Consider the following 20,155-nt stretch of genomic DNA (forward strand, 5'->3'; position numbering starts at 1 on the left):
ACATATTCTGCTATCAAAGGTTCCGCGGTACCTGAGGCCCCCAGTACGAAAGATTCCCGGTGTTTCTTTTCTACACCTGAATCTTTTGAGACAAGGGAGACGATTTACTCTTGGCTGGTAGTTTTCCAGGTTGAAGTTCAGAATGCTTGTTTGCCTTGTAAACAGTGTTCTGTAACTTTCCTGACACGGGAAATTTGCTATGCACCTTGCTGCAATCCCTCAGGTGTTACATTGCCTTTCTACTGGCTTTCCATAATATGCATGGGCATTAGGTGGAGTCACTTCATGTGTGACTCCTTTAACAAGTCCTGGGATTTCAGCCAACAGTCAACAGCACTTTGCCAGCTGGGTCCTTTTGGCCTGTACTGAATAAAGGTCCAAAACACAAGACGCTGGTGGCTGGAAGGTCTGGGGTAGCACAGGGCGTGTGCCCCCTGGCAAATGGGCCAAATCTAGTGAATATGACAGGATTTTGCAGTTTTCCTGTATCATCACCTTTCTTGCCTACGTTGTTTCTTTACTATATTGAGATAACTCTGTGCCCCATCTATCCCTTACGTATGATGGCTTTCGTGGTAAATACGGCTTTACTCCTTGCACCTGGAACCAGTTGTTGTGCAGGCTGAAGTACCAACTGGGCATCCATTGTCACTCTAAATATGCCATATTTTCTGACAGCAATAAACAGGTATTATGTCAGCATAGCTTTAAGGTAAAGAAAAGTCCATTCGGTACATTACCGATCGTGTTCAAAGCTACTAACAGTCCACGTTTAATGAAGTTGACTATTTCTATTTTACTAGTACTGTTTAAACACCATTCTGAGACTTATTGCCCCATAACTGTAGGTGGAAAATTGATATTCTCACTTCTAGGTGGATGTTAATTTGGTGCGGTAATTGCCTAATTACAGTTTGCAATATCGCAAGGTGGAGTTACTGGAAGATGCGCAATCACAGCACCATTCCCGAAACTCGGATATGAGGATAATGTGTTATTAGATTTCATAAGTAAAAACGGTCATCAAACCAATTTTGTTTTAACAGCAACGCAGGTTAAGCAATCGAACTCCTTACCTGAACAGGAAATATAGTGTGTCTGGGAGAAAGCCAAAGGCCTATAGGTTTGATTAAGGTCACACGGTTAATGAAAGTCAACATTACAAAACAGGAGCGGTGAGCAGGGCTGGATACTGGGGACTTGTCCAAAATCAAAAACGTGCCAAAAAGATTATAGGAAGAATGCCTCAACTTCCCAAAACGCTCATACATACGTATGATTAAGGGCGAGGCTCTCGGTTGGGAATTACTTCAATCGAGCGTGTTTCCTGGCAGAAATGTATAAATACTCATTATTTCTTAAAAAGTACCCTCACCCACAGCACTGTGTGGCATGCTTCATTCATCGTTCAGTTCTACGCCTGACACATTTTATATTATCGGGGTGCGCAATTAACCCTACATTTGGAGGGAACACTTAAAAAAAAAATAGGAGCTATCTCTACATTTCTGCCAGCAGATAGGTCTGATGTAAGTAACTCTCAACAGAGGGCCTCCATTTGTATTCAGGATATGGTCGAGGTTCACTCATTTGAAAGCTTCTGAGACACTTTATTGGAACCAAACAAAGTCAAGACAAGGTTTTCATGAAAGAATTCATCTTGTTTCTTGCCAAATCTTTGCCAATTATTCCTGACATGTTCACCCTTCCTGTGGTTTCTGCGTCCTTCGGAAAAAATATCAGTAATGGTTCTTTTCCATCCGAATCTACATTTCGCTCATAGGTTTCCTTTTACCAGGCCTTGTACTGACTGACTCAAGGGCTCACTGCAATGGAGACTGCTACCTCCCTGAGTGTTAACACAATTTTTTGAATGAGGATCTCAACCTTGACCATGGGCGTCCTGACTCCTACTAACCATGCACCCCTACTCCCCAGGTGCAACTTCCATGACAGGCTCCGTCTCATGGAGCACTTGGTCAGCCTCCCCTGTAGAGTGGCTGCATCCTTAACCCCTTAAAGAGACTCACAGATTACCACTCAGGTTAACATATCAAGGTGCAGCCGCCATTCTCATGATAGTTCGTATTTAAGGAACAAGGTTAAGACAAATGTGCCTTATCTCGGTTACTCTTAGATTCACCTCTGCTTCTGATTAATTACACCCCCCATTTGTCCTTCACTGACATGCCCTGCCATAAAATCTTGGTCCATTCCGCTCCACACATTAATTCACTACATGCCTTTCTGGTGATGGAGCGGCCCTATTCATAAATGTTACGACAAATTTAAAATTATTTTACACCGGGACAGAGTAAGGCTACCACGGGGTCAAGTGTGTAATTCAAAGCATGACGTGCTTGCTCCCACGTGTTCGAGCCTAGTGGCGTGAACCTGCTGTCTGCAAGACATGCTGTAGTCAATAAAATGACTTTAATATCTCCTGCAGGTCTCAGGTGGGGTGGGAGGGGGCATGTGTTTGTTTCCTGTCACATTGTGTCAGCGGAGCACAGGTTCAGTCATACAGAGGGCCGGGTTCATGACAATGGTGTCAGCATCTTCAGGAGTAGCAGGGAGAGCCCGGAACCCTTCCTGACGTGCATTAATTTTCAACTAAGCAGGCCTGTACCATACTTTTCAGTCCTTGGGAGTGCATGTGTTTACATGCTGCCAATCTCAGTTACAGTGCCATGCTGTGCTTCTCCCCCTGGCAGCCCAGTTCTACTACAGCCATATTCACTTGCCTCAACAGCCATTTCATTTTAAGCCAACACTCTTTCTCTGCAATTTGTTTTTCATTTTTGCTGTGCAGTTACTTTTGAACACATTGGGGCATATTATCAAGGGGGTTTATCTCCGCTTTTTTGGCTTTAAAAGCCAAGAAAGCGGAGATAAAATTATCTCCCTATTACCAAGCTGTCACTAACACCAGTTAGAGTCAGCTAGTAGGAGATAGTGACCATCTTGGGCCCCACTTTGCATGTCAGTGATATTTATCACTAATGATATGCAAAGTGGGCGTGCCAAGATGTTAGCGACTGGAAACAGTCGCTAACATCGCTATCTCCTATTACCAACTTTTGGAGATATTCGCGCTAAGCGCAAATATCTCCAAAAGCTAACACCTGCCCTGAGCAGTTCTTAGCCATGTTATCCAATGGGAGGTGGATAACATGGCTAAGAGCATTAGCTCGGTAATGCATGAATATCGCTGACTTTTCAGTGATATTCATGCATTGCGGCCGTTTTTTATCGCATTTGCGATAAACCTTGGTAATACCAAGGTTTATCTGCGATAAAAATCGCCGCAGCTTTGCGGTAAAATTTTATCTCTAACCAAGCAATAGCGATAATTATCGCTATTGCTTGGTAATATGCCCCATTGTTTTTACGTTCCTGTGTTATTTACACTCTCAAGTGATTCACTCGAGTCTTCCGTCTCTTCTTTTGCAATCGCTTCCCATGCTTTGGCTTCCAGTTCCTTTGTTGATTTCCCATAAGCCTTAATAGCTTTGCTTTTTTTTGTTTTTAAGCTATATTTACAAGAAAAAATACTTTTCGCAGATGCAATACAGTAGCCATTCACTGCTAACTTCAAATTAACAATGAATCATCGTTTTTTTTTTGTGGTAGAAGAGCAAACAGCAGAGGATATTTATAATAAAATGTCGGAGCGCAGCGGTACACCAAAATTGGTAACGCTGCGCTCCGATTTTTTTTAAAATACAGGGATGCACTGTATTTACAAAAATATGACGCTCCCCTGCTTTTCACCTAGTGCTGGCGCTAAAAAAAGATGCCTAGCGCTAACACAGGCACCCTAGCACCATGTTGCAAGGGTGCCTGTGCTGCAGGGGTGATTGTTTATGTGCAGGAAGGGACACCTTCCTGCACATAAACAATCTTTAAAGGTGATTTCCTGTTTTCTATGTGAGTTGCAGAATGAGAAAAATATCCCAAGACCAGGTTTTACCTGCCCTTAGTTTTTGGCGTTGCCCCATTCTTGTAAATACGGGGCAGCATCTAAAAGCAGTGGGTGCTGCTGCGGAACGCCCACTGCAAGATCCATTTCACACACCTTTCATGCTAAGTAAAGAATGAAAAGGGCCTCCCAGTCTCTGGTCCAATGTAATATTTGAAGGTGCCGCTTTTGGCAGTACTATTGCAAATTGTTTACGTTGTTTTAAAATTATTATTTTGATGGTTCTTGTTTCTTTTGCCTTAGCTTCTAGCTGAGCTTTGTTATGTTTATTGTCTTGAACTTGTTCAACCAACGGCTGTAAATGATGTCTTCAGCTGAAAAGCACAATTTGCATCACTTATTAAATACAATCAGACACAGAGCTGTAAATATTGTGGGCCTCATTTACATGCGCCCTCCTTGCGACACCAATGATGCGTCATATTTACAATATGATGCATCATGTCACAAGGAAGGACAGATATGTCAGTATAACTGATGTATCTGTCAGCTTAAAAAGTGGCGCATAGCTGGAGTTGTGTCGGAAGCCTGACACAACTCCAGCAGTGTTCCTTTCACATGGGGCAAGCCACATGTGAAAGGGCCTGCGTCACCCTTACGCCTGCCATGAGGCAGGCGTAAGGTTTTGACGCATTGGTGTCCTAGCAGTGGCGCAGCGAAATCTCATAGACTTCGCTGCGCCACTCCTATGACCCTTTCTTGCGGGGGAACGCCCACCCTCCATACATTATACCTGGCGCAGTTATAATATAGCACCGGGGTTTACGAAGTGACGTATGTACCTAGATGCGTCACTTCGTAAATATGGCGCAACATGGCGCATTTTTTACGCCACTGGTGCATCACAAAAAGTGACGCATCAGTGGCGCAAAAGTGACTCAGGGGCTCATAAATAAGCCCCCTTGTACTTATGCAGCCAGATATCTGTACTGCAAGCAAAACACTATCCTATTGATCTTCTCCAAGCGCTGTGCTTTGTCTATATTGGAGTATCACAAAAGAAGGAGTACGCAGTTCCCCTGGACAGTTGAAAACGAAAGTGAGTGAAGGCACACAGGAGGGGGATCATCCTTTTCGCAACTAGAGACCTCACACACCCAGCAAGCTAGGTGTCATGCTTCATCATATGGGCTCGCCCCTCGTCGGGGCGGCGGTGCAATACCCGACGGGCACCCATAAAGGGGCTCTTTAGTGGGGATCTTTTGTTCCTGCCGTATCCTATTGATCTTCTCCAAGCGCTGTGTTTTGTGTATATTCACACACACATTTTGTTCCTGTGATAAATCTAGGGAGTCTGCTCAACTCGCTCTCCTCTCCTAGCCTCTTGTTCCTTTCTCTCTCTCTCCCTCTCTCCTATTCTCACACCTCTCAAATGCTCTCTCATGCACTCTTCCTGCCTCTCTCATATTAGTTCACTTCAGGTCTTCAAGCACAATTTCTTTCTTGTGCCTTTTCAACATTTCCGTCCCTCAAACCCACACTGTCCTCTGCTTACAATCGTCTCTTCTGCATATGCAGGCGCTCCCTCTTAATGCTTCTGTGGCCTGATGTCCCCTTCTTTTTCTCTTTCTCGCACATTCTTTCTGCTCCTCTATCTAGAGTTCATTCAGCACTTCGTTAACAAGCTACTTATCCCTCTCTATCTTCCTTTCTATCTATTCTTTGCAGCTCTCACACCTGTCTATTCACCATGTCACATAATTCTACTACACAAATAAACTAAACTCCACACAATTCCACCCCACACAATTCAACAATTAACAATTCAAATTCAACCCACATAATTCCACTCTAAACCAAAACACATAAAAACATAGGGGCATATTACCAACGATAAGCGATATTTATCGCTAACGGGGCTTAGCAACAATTTTTTTAACGCTAAGCATCGCCGGAAATTATTGCAGAGATAACTTGCTATTAGCAAGGTTTATCTCAGAAGTGATCAAAATCCTCGCGCTAACTGCCAAATAGGAGATTAACGCTGGAAAACCAACGATAATCTCTCGAAGTTTGGCCTTAGCTTGATGATAGGGGCTCACAAACTTAGCCATGATATCCACCTTCCATAGGATATCATGGCTAAGTCAGGAAAATACCAGGTGTAAAAAAAGCAGTACTAACCGCGGTTAGCGCTGCTTTTTTTAATCACTAACAGGGTTAGCGAAATCCTTGATAATAGGAGAAATGTCGCTTAACAACATTTCTCCTATTATTTTTCTCTGGAACGCCCCCTTTGCATCTCATTAGAGATGCAAGGGGAAGCGTAGAGAAAAAGGGTGCTAACATGCGAATTTGCGTGTTAGCACCCTGTTGCTGATAGGGAGATAATTTTATCTCTGCTTTCTTGGCTTTTAAAGCCAAAAAAGCGGAGATAAATCCCTTGATAATATGCCCCATAGTCATTTACAATGCAAACAGCTCTAACTCTCACAAATGTGAGACCTATTGCATTACAAATACTTGTTCACCCTTAAGCCCACCCTACCTATAAGAACTGGAAAAGTGCTATTTCCTCTAGGGAGTAGTTTCCCCTGTTGGTTTTCACATTCTCTGCTACCACATGCAGGCAACATTTTTATTGCAATTATAATTCCAAATTGAATAACTAGATGGCAAAGTTGGAAATGGACATTAATGAGCAGGTTTGAAAACAATTTATAAACCCCTCTATCTCCACAGCTGCCAATTCGTCCATGCATTCTGTTGTCCAGGACATTGGAAAAAGTGTTGATGAGGCAATTCTGACCCAGACCCTTCCTCTTGGAAGTATCAGTCATATGTCGACTGTGCATCATAAAAGCCCTAAGATCTACAAGGTTTATTTTCCCACAAATCCTATAACGAAGTCTGTTCCTAAGGCACTTTTCTTTTTCTCTAGGGCCATTGTGACTAAAGCAGCTCAGCCTGTCAACAAGATTGCTGACATTGCCCATACAATGGTTGGGCACAGTTTATCTCAGTAAGTGTGGGAGACACATCTGTTCCACGACCCTCACTGCAAGAGGTAGACAAGTGTAAATGAAAACATAAACATACGGTTAAAGACGACCAGTTTACTGATGATGAAGATTCAGAGCCATTCTATGTACTCCAGATACGGATATAGATGATCATGACCAGTGCATCTCAACTATGTTCCCTCCGTCCCAACATAAGCTTAAGAGAATGTCGAAATCATCTGACAGAGGAGATGATACCTCGTGTTATGAGATTCTGGAGGAATCAGGGGAAACCCTTATTTGACCCTCTTATTTTATCATCCACTTTTCACTGACTGGTCAACAATTCCTCTTGTGCAGCAGAAATATGTTAAGTACACAATTAGACAAGCCCTTGACAAGATTGTTCGCAATAAAATTAAATCAGAATGTCCCAAGCCTCTCATGTAAACAAAGTACCTGTTACTCCCTCAATTGACCCAAACTCCTTATCTTCCTTTTCAAATAGAATAAGAATCCTAAAAAAGACATAAACAGAGCACAGCCTGCCTGTCAGGATAAACTACTTGATGCCATCGGTCCTGTCACAAAAACGTTCAAACTACAATAACAAGCTAAAGAAATCAGTGCTTCCATTGATCATAGGCATCTCTCCAACTGGATACAACATGTTGTATCTTTTTTAAGTAATATCAATTCTGTTATATATCTGGAATGCCAAAAGGGTTTTTTGAAAAACTTGGATCCAAAATTGAGTGAGTTGGCCTCCACGGAAGAAGGCACCAAGACTTATGGTCTATTATTTATTGACTCTTTTATTAAGGACATTTCCAGCTATGTTAACACTCTTAGTTCCATCGACAAGGCCAAGTTAACACTTCAGATATTACAGACTGTCCAAAGGGTTTCACATAGAATTTTTCTCTCCTCTGTGCCATGTCTATTTTCCTCACAGGAACCAGTTTTTAACACTCAAATCTCTTCTCATTGATAGAAAGTATAAGGCACATTACGAGAACAAGAAACCAGTCCAACTCCTCTCCCTCCACAGGTTTTTAAGCAACATTTATTTTAGTAAATTGTTTAGTAAAGAAAAAGAATACAAAAGTTCACCCTGACATAAATCTTAGTTTTTTTTAAACAATTGTATTTTTTGCAGACCCTTCAAGATGGAACTATTTGGTATACTCCATTTTGGGGGTGCAATATAATGGGACCCCGCCTGAGTCCTGGCAAAGACTAGACATAGTGGTATTCCTAAAAAAAAAGGGAAGCCCGCCAATAACCCTGCCTCATATAGACCTATATCTCTTACGAACGTAGACACAAAACTATACTCAAAAATGTTAGCTACCCGGTTATGGAGGATCATTGCTCATCTTGTCTCACCATGGCAGCACGGTTTTATACCAACGAGAGGTACAACAGATCATATTAGACGTGCGATAGCTCTATTAGATGTTACTGAGGCAACTGGTGAGAAGATGGCTATGATCCTACTGGACGCGGAGAAAGCGTTTGATCGCGTGGCTTGGCAGTACCTATGGGCAACTATGGTACAAAGGGGCTTCGGACCTGGTATTTTAACAGCTATACAAGCAATGTATCACCGGCCATATGCCAGATTGAATATTATGGGGGAGGAATTAGCCTTTATAGGGATTGCAAGGGGGACGAGACAGGGGTGCCCTTGTTCCCCAATATTGTTTGCTCTGTATATTGACATCTTTATAGAGCAAATTCTCCAAGATCAGACTATCACACCAGTGCAATGTAATGGCCATGAGACAAAATATTGGCCTACACTGATGACTTGGCTATAGTAACAGCAGACCTTAGAAAAAGCAATTGTGCAAATTCAGAAACTAGCCGAGGAATATGGCCGAAAATCAGGGTACCTGCTAAATACAGGGAAAAGTCAGATTTTATTTAACATCAACACTGGGTGTAGTGATCCTCGAAGATCAGCCGAAGTAACCTATTTAGGTATTACGATCACCATGGACATAGATGCCATCTGGAACATAAACATGTCACCAGTACTTAAAAAGATTAGCACAGATCTTTGTCGGATAAATAGACTTCATTTGTCACTTATAGGACGCTGTAATATTTTAAAAATGGTTATGTTTCCGAAAAATCTTATACCTGTTTAGATCTGTACCAGTTGCTATTGAAGAACAGTTTTTAAAGAAAATAGACAGTATCTTCAGCAGCTTTGCCTGCAAATACTCTAAAATCCGGCGATCTTTTAAGTTCTTAACATTGCCACAGGAGCAAGGAGGATGGTCCGCTCCGAATATTAGATACTATTACTATTCATGCTTTTTACAGCAAATGGCTTTTGTAATCTTTCTAGGTACAGGAGGCAGACAGTATATCGTAGCTGGTGATCTACCTTCAATATACGAGTTAGCCGTAGGAAATAATGCTCAGGGGATACTTCTTAGGCAAATTGAGCCAAGCTATTATAAAAAAAACACATTTAAGATAATGCTAGCAATTTGGAAAATTTGGAAAAGGATGAAGACCATAGTTAATATACCAGTATATAACAGATATACTCCATTGTGGCGATCTTCCCTTTTTCCTTTACCAATGTATGACATATTGGCTAGACAGTGGGAGGAAAAGGGAATTCTGACGGTGGGTGATTTATATTTGGCTGAACAAAGATTGCTATTTTCAGAGCTCCAGAAAAAATATGGCATATCTAATGGCTCACTGTTTAAATATAGACAGATCACAAGCTATCTGAACAAAATAAAGGAGAAGTGATTTTCTCTGCATAAGATATCCTTTATTGAAACTATTTCTCAGCCCCAGACTAGAATTAAGAATATATATTAAATATTAATGGACACACTCCCAGACGACCTGGAGGCTGTAGAAGCTAAATGGGCTATGAAAATTGGGGATCGCGATACTGATGTATATCGCTCTCTGAATCTGTCTAGTGAGATTTTTCTCGTAGCAAACTTGAAAGCTCAGCATTATTACACAGTATATGAACTCTGTTATGACCCTGACATTTCGTATCGCTGAGGGAAAAGAGAGGACGATAAGTGTCCTAGATGCAAACAAGGACCATTAGATACAATTCATATGTTCTACAGCTGCAAGCAATTAAATTCACTAATTAAACAAATAGACATTTTCTTGACAGCAGCTGTAGAGTACCCTATTAAAATATCCGTAACTTTAATGTTATTGGGATGTGATGAGAATATACAATGCGGTTACCGTAGGAGCAAGTTTGTTTTTATTGCGATAGCTGTAATGAGACTCCTTATTTCTACTCACTGGAAAGACTCAGATCCTCCGCGGTTTCAAGCTTGGATAGGTCGCTTATTGGCTATATATCACCTTGAGAAATCGCTATATAAATGTAAAAGCCAGGGGGTTCGTAAGAGAGGAAGAGAAATCTGGGCTCCTCTGGAAAAATGGATTATCAGAAAAGCCGGTATGTAAAGGAAACAGGTTATAGTAGGACTACCGGAAAGTTAGACCTGCAATAATGTTTTTTTGTATAAATGTAATCTTCAGAACTATATATTTTTTTTTTTAGATGCCACCTGTCTGCAAATTTTTATGTATTTTTGTTCTTTTCATTTGATTTAATGCATATATATGTAAAATGATGAAATAAGCTCCTGTATAATTGGATGTTAAAGGGTATATACGTATGATATATTTATGAAACTTGATTTTGCAAATCCTCTTTAAAAAAAAAATAATAAAAAAAGGAACCAGTTTTTAACACTCAAATCTCTTCTCAGAGATCAGAAAGTATAAGGCACATTACGAGAACAAGAAACCAGTCCAACTCCTTTCCCTCCACAGGTTTTTAAGCAACATTTATTTTAGTACATTTTTTAGTAAAAAAAAAGAATACAAAAGTTCACCCTGACATAAATCTTAGATTTTTTTAAACAATTTGTTCTTTGCAGACACCTCAAGATGGAACTTTTTGGTATACTCCATTTTGGCAATCTACCATCTTCCCTGAAACATTTCCTGATGGAGTTTGTAAGCAATGGGAACAATCTGGGCAACCTCTTCTCTCAAGGACAACTGTGTTAGTTTGCTGATCTACAGCAGAATATTGGGTTGAGAGCAAAGATGTTCTTTACATATCTACAGATCAGGCAATTCAGGAATAAGCTATGGGAAGAACCTATATTGGTTGAAATAATTCCCCTGTTGAATATAATTCAGCAACCATGTATTAGGATTGACCAGATTTATACATCATTGAATGATATGGTACTAGATGATTTAGAATCTCAAGAGACAAGATGGGAAGAGAAGTTGGGGAAATGGGGTATAGATCTGCAGGCCTCAATTGAAGTTGAAATAACATTGCTCGTTACTGCTAGCCATGAGAACCCAACACTATAAAACTTTGTGTAATCTGTGTTATGCACTTGACAAATCCTTCAGTTGGGGTAAGAGAGCCGATAATAGGTTCACCCGCTGTTGGTTGGGGCCTGCAGATATGGTTTATATGTTTTTTAATGTGGGAAATTGCAGGAACTCATAGAAGGGATTGAGGTCTTTTGAAGGAAGCTGTGTGTGACATAGATTGAAATCAGTCCAGCAATGATGCTGTTTGGCATTGATCATGGTTTCTCAGAGGATTTAGAGCAGTTGTATTCCAACAATGGCTTGCTCACTTATTAAGAATGTACAATTTAGAGAAAGCTCTTTTACAACTGTAAAGGAAGGGTGCTAGGAGGCGTGGGTGGAAGACTTGGTTGCCAATGACAGATTGGGTAGCAGACAATCTGGGGTTCAGTGACTGGCTGATGGTAGGGCCTGACGTTGTCGGTAATTAAAATGAGTGCTGTAGAGAGGCCAGTTACTGGAGGATAGGGCAGGTACCACCACTCTATCAGGAGTATGCCCAATCTAGTCTTGGAGACTATTGACTGCTTTGTCAGGGTTTGTCTTGCACTGTCAATTCCTATAACTGAGTGGGTGAGATAAGAAAAAGAACATGGCTTTGGTCTGCTTAAAACATTTATTCTTAGGGTGTCACTTTAGGGTACAACTTGTATTCCTGCTTTTTTGCAATGTTGTTACCTTGGTACTATTCCTGTGATGAACTAATTTTATGATCAGTCAATGTCTTTATTTCTGATGTTTTATACCTATTCTATGGTTGGCCCAATCATTGATGTTTGATAATGGGTTGTTTTGAATGATTTATTAAAGTGGCCAAGTCAATTTCTATATGTATTCCCTTAGCTGCTCCTTTTTGGAAATACAAAAATTATGGAAACTATTCTTCTTCTCTGCATGGTGTTCAGCTGTTGGACTGGATGGTTCACTTTGCTCTGAAGGATCGTTTAAATCCAATTTTTCCTCCACAGAAAAAATAGCATCAATTCCAATGAGGAGCATGTTTTTACAAATTCACTACTCTTCCCCTTGGTTTTCCTTTCCTCCGTGGTGTTCTACCAAGTTACTGAAACCAGTTATCACACATCCCTGATCACAAGGCAACTATCTACTTGTTCATTTAGGCGATATTCTTTTAATGTCCCAGAACAATGACTCCCTCTTTTCTCATCGACTGGAAAGTTTGGGTTTTATTATAAACCAAAAAAGATCTCTTCTATCTCTTGTCTAGATGTTGGAGTTTTGGCGTTCCTAGTAAAGTCAGTATAAACCATTCTCCAGCAGCTTCAAGCCAAACCGTTACCAATAACAAATGATTTTTTTGCCTCTTATATTCTTCTACAATATCCCTATTCCAATTGGCACTGATAGTTGGCCTCCTTGCTTTGTCCATTCAGGGAATATTCCCAGGCCTATTGCATTGTTGAGTATTACAAAGTTTAAAGATACATTATCTCCGAAGTGGTCTATCAAATGCAGATCATGATGATTAAGATTAAGACACCAATATTAAGTACAACACCAGATCTTCTTTTAGAATACAACCCAAATTCGTCAGGTTGGGACGTTCACTACGGCCAGATCTCGACTGGAGGTGCATGATCGAGGAAGGAGTTTTCAATGCATGTCACCTATTTAGAGCACCACGCAGGATCCTTCGCCATCCAATGTGTCACAAAAATGGAGTTCAGTGTTCTGCCCCCAGGATGGATAACCTTATAGTGATAAGATCCATCAACCATCTGTGAAGTACCCACTCCCTTATTCGAGAAAATCTTGTGAAACAGTTCTGGGAGTATTGTCTCCTTCGTCACATCAAGGGAAGAGCAGAATCTTTGGTTGTTTTCTCAACAGACAGGCAGATTGGTTCTCTCATCACCTGGGATATTACAGTGATTGGCAACTACATGTCCCCCTTTTTTTTAGAAACTTAAGACACTATGGGGTCCTTTTTCATTTGATCTGTTCGCTTCCAGACTCAATGCTTAACTTCCTCAATTGGAGATCACATTTGTAGGCCTTGGCATCAGACTTGTTTCTCCAGTTGGGAAACTAAGGCCTTCCATATGCATTTCATCTTTCCTCATAATCTCTTGTTGATCCAAAACACACAGTGAAGGGACCTCGCTAAACATAATACCTACTTTTTGGACCTCTCAAATCTGGTGTCCGAATCTCCTACAAATGTCAATGACAATTCCACTTCTCTTACCCTCGTGTCAGGATCTCCTGCTCAATCCCAAAGGGGAGGTTCACAACCTGGTTGCTCCAGGTCAACTACAACTGATGGCATTGAAGATATCAGGCCAGGCTGTAGTGTCCCAGGTCTTTTGTTAGACACTATCAATTTCCTTTCAAAGGCTTGGGCTCCGGGCACATCCAGAGTACTACAAGTCAGCTTGAGCTCTCAGGCTCGCTGTTGTATGGGATCACATTTAGATCCCTTTTCAGCTGATGTCGCTACCATAGCTAATTACCCTGGTGACTTGGCAGCTTCAGGTACATCTTAAACAAATTTTCAATATCCATAGGTCTGCAATTTCAATTACAACATAACTATATTTCAGGTGAGCCTGAAGGAGAACATCACCTCATTCTCAAACTACTCCGAGGAATAAGGCTAAGTATTCCACCATCCCCTAAGTACACTTTTTTATTGAATGTTACTGTTGTTTTGAATATGTTCAGAACCTGGCCTTTTTTTGTGAGTTTATCTCTTAAAGGTTTGTCTGCCAATTTAATGCTGTTGTTATGTCTCATTTCATTTAAACGCATTTCTGATGCCTGAGGTTTGGCTTTTTAGACTAGGTAGTTTACTCCTTTGGGAGTATACTTTACTATTTCTAAAAGAAATAAAACTCTGAATACTTGCATGGAATATCCTGCTTTTCAACAGTTTCCAAAGCTGTGTGTTTTTAATGACTCAAGGAATATGAAGCCTCTGTGAAAAATATTCTGAGAGTCTGTGATTATCCTAATAATGCTAAAAAGGGTTTGTTTACTAGAAATGCATTCTTAATAGTAAAGCCATTCCTACCAGTGCCACGTACTGCAGCAAAATGGCATTTTCACTGGTATTTAAAGCAAATGCCCTTCACTCGAACTGATACAGTAATACCAGCAATAAGCACCCAGCACTAGTATCAGCATGGATTATGGACTTCGAATTAGTTGGCATCTGGCCTAAGTTTCCAAACGCTCCAAGAGAAAGTCTCAATTATGTTTCCATGTTGTGTCCTATGTAAATTGATGTGGTTATACAGTGATGTGCACCTGATAAAGGGAGTTCAGACTGGGGGCTGTCATTAACAGCCTTTGTTGGTGCTATTTACTGTGTATCTGTACTTGTTCCTATGACTGGAATCACTATGACCAAAAGTAATGCTCTGTTTAAAGAATTGGGCACACTCTAAAAATTAAATTATAGTTATTACATTTTTCACACATTTGTCCCTGGAAATTGATTTAAACTCATACACTGCACGGGAGTGTTATATTTGAGTTTAGTCTAATGTGCAGCAGGGGATCCTAATCCTAGTAGGATTGAGCCTTATTATATGAACACATAGGCCTTAACCTGTCTTTTTTAATCTTCCAGTTGCTACCAATTTCCTCGGACTGCAGTTGATTGACAAAAGTTCAAACCTATGGCTAGTAAAGGTCATGGGAGGATTTGTTGGATGGGAGGTGCTGACAGCCTTTATTCTTGAAAACCGTTACATCAAACAAAAAGGTGACTTTATCCAATGATAAACAATGTTATATCTGTGTTTTCCAAAAGGTTCAAACCAGAATATCTAACTTTCTATTTTTGTTTATATTTCAGATTCAGTCACGGGTGCAGCATCAGAAAAAAAGGTGAGGTATACTCTCCTTATCTGTGTTGTGTATCTGTGAATATTATCTTATGATAAATGGAGGTCTTCACTAACTGAGTAAAATCTGTATCTGATGTTCTTAATACATCCGCGTTGTAACCTTACTACTCACATGCAATAAGACAATTGCATAGCTACTCTATTGTTGAAACATCAATCATTTGAGATGTGGTGCCCTAATGCCTGCAGCAAGAGGCAGTAGACAACGAAACAGGCAGGTCTTTATGCAGAATTGCAATTGTTTCTTTAACAAAGAGACAAGTAGCTTTACAGCATCTCTTTCTTATGAACACTTTCTGCAAATTCATTTTCATGTGTTCATAAGGAGGCACTTAAGGAGGTACATTTACTTTATGAACTCCTGGGGTTCATTGCAAGAAATCAGAAATCTATCTACTGGTTATGACACATTCAGTCCGTCAGCCAGTTTAGAAGGTGACATAAATAAACTGCTTCATATAAAGTATTAGAATAAGTGACAAGCTCTGTATTGCCATAGTTATATCAAAGTATCAATTCTGCCTTTATTTTGCACATCAGCATCCAGTAGACAACCTTACGATCTTTGAGTATATCCTATTCCAGATTTAAAAGTTGAACCTCTGCTTTTCATACGACTGCTACAGATTCCAGCTGCAAAAAAACCCCATTGAAAACCCAGAATCTATATGGCCTTTTTCTAAATTAAATTATGGCCTCTTTATAATAGTGATTAACCCTATGGTTTGCAACATGATTTGTATACGTTGTGAGGACAGCCGCTATGAAAGTGTTATTCCAATATTTTATCTCAGAGACATTTTATGCCTTTGTCACAGAAAGTGATGTTGAAATCGAGGTAAAACTTGGCAGAACTGGTGTTGCTTAGACCAGCCCCTCCAGGAGGTCATGCTGCTGGTTTATTGACTGTAGGAAGCAGAATAGCTTTCCTCACGCAGCCCAAGGCTTTAGAAACTGAAATGAGTTTTGGTATTGGTTGGGATGGAATGTGTTAAAGATAACCATGGGTCTAAAGTACACCTAGGGGTATATTCACAAGAAGGTGTGATAACTACCGCAAGAGTAGCGTAACGCAGCTTTGAACAATGCAGCATATCGCGGGAAAATATCTCCGTGTCAACGTGGAATTCACAACGCAGTGATAGCATGCGATAGACAGCAGATAACGTGGCAAATGTCTGCATGAAAATCAATGCCACGCCACTAAAATGCGATACGCGAACGCCAAAAAAATGCGATGAGGCCAAACGCGGTACAAAAAGAAGCGAAAACCAGCCACAGGCCTGCAAATACCACACGTCTGGTGGGACAATGCACCATAAAAACCACAGAAAAAATACACCAGAAACAAGCCAAAGCACGCAGCAACATGGATGCACCCTGACCCAGCCCAGAGGCCAACTCGAACCCCACAACCCCCACCGAACACCAGCAAGGAACAACAGGGTTGGGGAAGGCCAAGGAGAAAAGGCAGAGGAAGACAGGGTGCAGACCGCAGGAAAACAAGACTAGCGTCGCTGAGGTGACAGAACACTACCAGCAACTGACCCACTAGCAGACCACCTGGATTTCAGACGAAGTGCAGAGGAGGCCAATCTAGGAGGCCAATAGGTGATGGCGTGACGTGACTACCTAAACCAGGCACAAACCTGCTGCCAACAGGAAGGCAGCATCGGCAACAGGATGTGGCAGTCCAGCGCCACCGGAGGAGCTGGAGGAAACCCAGTCCACAGTCATCAGTGTGGAGACGGTGCAAGGAGCAGGGAGTATGGACACAGCTCGAGAGGACCTGACAAAACATCACAAGGGAGTGCAACTAACAGGGACTGAGGGGACGGGGGAGATGGGCACAATGGCATACATGAACAACAAGGCAAAGCACACTGCACACCCACAAACACCCATGATCATGTCCCAGATCCCCTTGGCACACTGTTGCACACACACATAGCACAAACAGCACACCCACATTGACAACATGGAACAATGCACAGAGCTGACACTGCAAGCTGTAAGTCCAAGCTCCAAACCGCTGCCTGCAGTGACATGTCTACATCCAATGTCACAGCACAATCTAATGTCGTAGGGCCCAGGGCCCACATGCATACTACAAGACCACAGGGACACACGCAGATATCATGTTGAACTGACTAGGGGCACATGCGCCCGGCCCCTTTATTGGCAGGGCAACATGCACAGTGACGCCTGTGCTGGAAATGTAGGGTGAGTGTAAGCCATTCCGCACGGATTGTCTGGTGCTGGCAACCACTTGAACATTGGACACCAGTGCAACGGAAACAGAAAACACATGCAATACAGAGTTCACTGCTGAGCACCGTGGAGTGAGCAGGAGAAAGTCCAGAGGACAGCCAACATGCAAACAGAGTTGCCTGTGCACTGGGCTTTGGACACTACAGATGAGCGGCTCATGTGAAGAAAAAGTCTTGGATTGTGTCCCTTCGATACATTCCTGATGCAGATGCAGTGGGGTGTGTTAGACCTGCATCACCTTCCCCATCAACGTCTCAGGGCCCCCACACTGTTTGAGGTGACATACCTGCGCAACCGCTCCACAGCACAAAACACATCAGCAACGAACAATGGCCTGTCGTGCACTGAGTCACTGGCACCTGGATTTCTGAGCAGGGCATTATGCCGATGATGGCATTCACGACCGGCCTGAGCAACTCTGGTAGATGGCGGTTGGAGGTGGTCCTTGCGGTGGTGGTGTGTGCCTCTTGCGGTGATGTGTCGTCCGGGTCTGTTTGGCTTTGGTGTGTGAGCCCTGGTGGGACGCATTCGGCCTGGAGTGTGCGCACAGCGCAAGGCCGCAGAGAAATGACGTTGATGACCCCAAGGCCTACACTTCAGGGCCCATCCAATGTCTCTGGAGAAGAGGTCCCGGACTTGACCAGCACAGAGTTAGTGGCCCCGGACTTACTGCGGCCGGCAAAGGCACCCAGCCACTGGACGGTGACTTGCGGTGCAGTCAGATGGGCCATGCGACCTGAGTGGGTCACCATCAATGTCCGAGGTGTATGTTGCAGAGAGTTTCGGGAGACAGTGGAAGGTATCCTCCAGGGCAAGACACCGAAAGATTTGATTTTGTCCAGAAGCAGCAAATGGAGAAGTGGAATGCGACAGCCTCGTTGCCATTACCAATTCGATATCAGCTACATGAGGATGAAAATTGCCCCCTAGTCCATAGACTCCGACGCCACCAAAGTTCGACCAGTGAGTGTCCATGAATGTTGGGGAACAGACTTAGTGTCACCGGGGCTGAGTGGGGATGCAGTCTGCAATGATGCCGGTACACTGAAATGAACTCCACCATTGCTGAATCATCATGACTCTGTGACCTACTGAACCGCAGTGTAGGCCCAAGGCAGTGGTCAGCAGTGGCCCACAGCCACGTGCCGTTGGCTCGCAATGCACAGCGTGAGTGACACCAGGGGAGTTGTCGGTAGTGTATGAACACCTCCGTAGCAATGATCCTTTTTTCTCCGCCAAGATGCAAGGCGTCAACCTCTTACGGCTCTCCTTGCGTTCAATTATGTGTAATCTGCCTTTGCATGCTCAATGTTCAGTTCCAATTCTGTGACCTACTCGAGCGCAGCCTAGGCCGAGAGCAGTGTAGGTCGGAGGCAGCGGTCAGCACGGGCTATTCACCGAGTGTCGCTGGCATAGGTTGGTGGGCCCACCGGCCTGTGTAGTTCAGGTTCAGTGGCACCACATGTACAGTCACCTCCGTGATTGTGACACGGCTTTCGCGTGGACTGAGCTGCATCTTCCTTTTCGTCCTCTCCGTGCGACCACTGGTGTGGACTCTGCCATTCATGAATTGCGACTAGGTGCTAGATGTGAGACCTGCTGATCCTCAGGGTAGTCCTGGTCCCTCACCCACGTGTCGCTGGCTGGCATTGAACAGGGTTTGTGGCAGCACGTGTCGCCGGCTGGCATTGAACAGGGTTCGTGGCAGCACGTGCCGCAGGCTGGCGTTGAACAGGGTTAGTGCCACCACGTGTTGCAAAATGCCCATAAGGAACTATGCCTCACGGATCGAAGGGAGTCTGGGGCTGTGGCCACTGGCCTGGTCTTGGGGTCCCTGCCTTTCATGTGCCAGGACACAGTTTCACATATAGGACCCACTGGGCCACAGAGGACACCGGTAGACTATGTCAACGGGGAAGGAGAAATGTGGGCCATCGTCGGGGGACAGCAGTGGTCTGAAAGGCTGTCCGGGTCGTGGGCCTCGGGCTTGCAGCTTACACTGGCACGTGGTGGGCCCTCCTTGACACACGCCAGTGTCTACTGCTTATCAGTGTGGCCTGGCTGTGTAGGGTCGGGCCTGACTGGTTCGTAGTCCAGCGGGCCAGGGTACGGCAGGCGCAGAGGATCTCAGTCAACTCGGCTGGCGAGGACGGCGTCGGCCTAGTGGTTGGGTGGGAAGCGCCACCCTGGCAGAGACATAGGGCTTTCCAGAAGAGGACCACGCCCAGGGCTATGTGCTTTTTATTCACATCCCTACGCTGGCCTGGCGTACGCCGGCCCATCCCACTCTGCTCACGCTTATGGGGGGGTAACAGGCAACATTTCCACAAGGACCCCCACTGGCTGGGGTGACATTGGTGCGTCCACTGTCCACTACACTCCATACACCAGAGGTGTATGTCGCCGTGGTTATGGCTGTGTTCTGCATACTGCGGTCTATCCAGCACTTTGCTGCCACTCTTGGCATTGTGTACTTTCCCAATCATTGTTCTACTGCATCCTTCACACATGCCTGGTTGCCTCCTCTCCCCACATTTGTCTATTGAGTGGCTGAGTTGCCATGTCGTTGATTGATGATGTTCACAGCTTGCCCAGGTTACTATATTAAGTTGGTCTATGATGTCTGCTGGGTGGGCATGTTGTTGTGCATGTTGGTTGTGAACTTGTGACGTGTGCAT

General features: G+C 43.2%; 1 protein-coding gene across 1 annotated transcript in view; it reads left to right on the forward strand.

Annotated features, from left to right (window-relative positions):
- LOC144776444 (putative ferric-chelate reductase 1) overlaps nt 1–20,155 on the forward strand; it is a 321,596-nt gene that overhangs the window by 292,977 nt on the left and 8,464 nt on the right. Inside the window, exons 15-16 of the mRNA XM_078659268.1 lie at nt 14,927–15,061; nt 15,155–15,186. Of these exons, the coding sequence (XP_078515394.1) occupies nt 14,927–15,061; nt 15,155–15,186 (167 nt within the window). The remainder of the gene's footprint in view (nt 1–14,926; nt 15,062–15,154; nt 15,187–20,155) is intronic.

The sequence above is a fragment of the Lissotriton helveticus genome, chromosome 1_1 (genome assembly GCF_964261635.1).
Source record: "Lissotriton helveticus chromosome 1_1, aLisHel1.1, whole genome shotgun sequence".
Classification (NCBI taxonomy): Eukaryota; Metazoa; Chordata; class Amphibia; order Caudata; family Salamandridae; genus Lissotriton; species Lissotriton helveticus.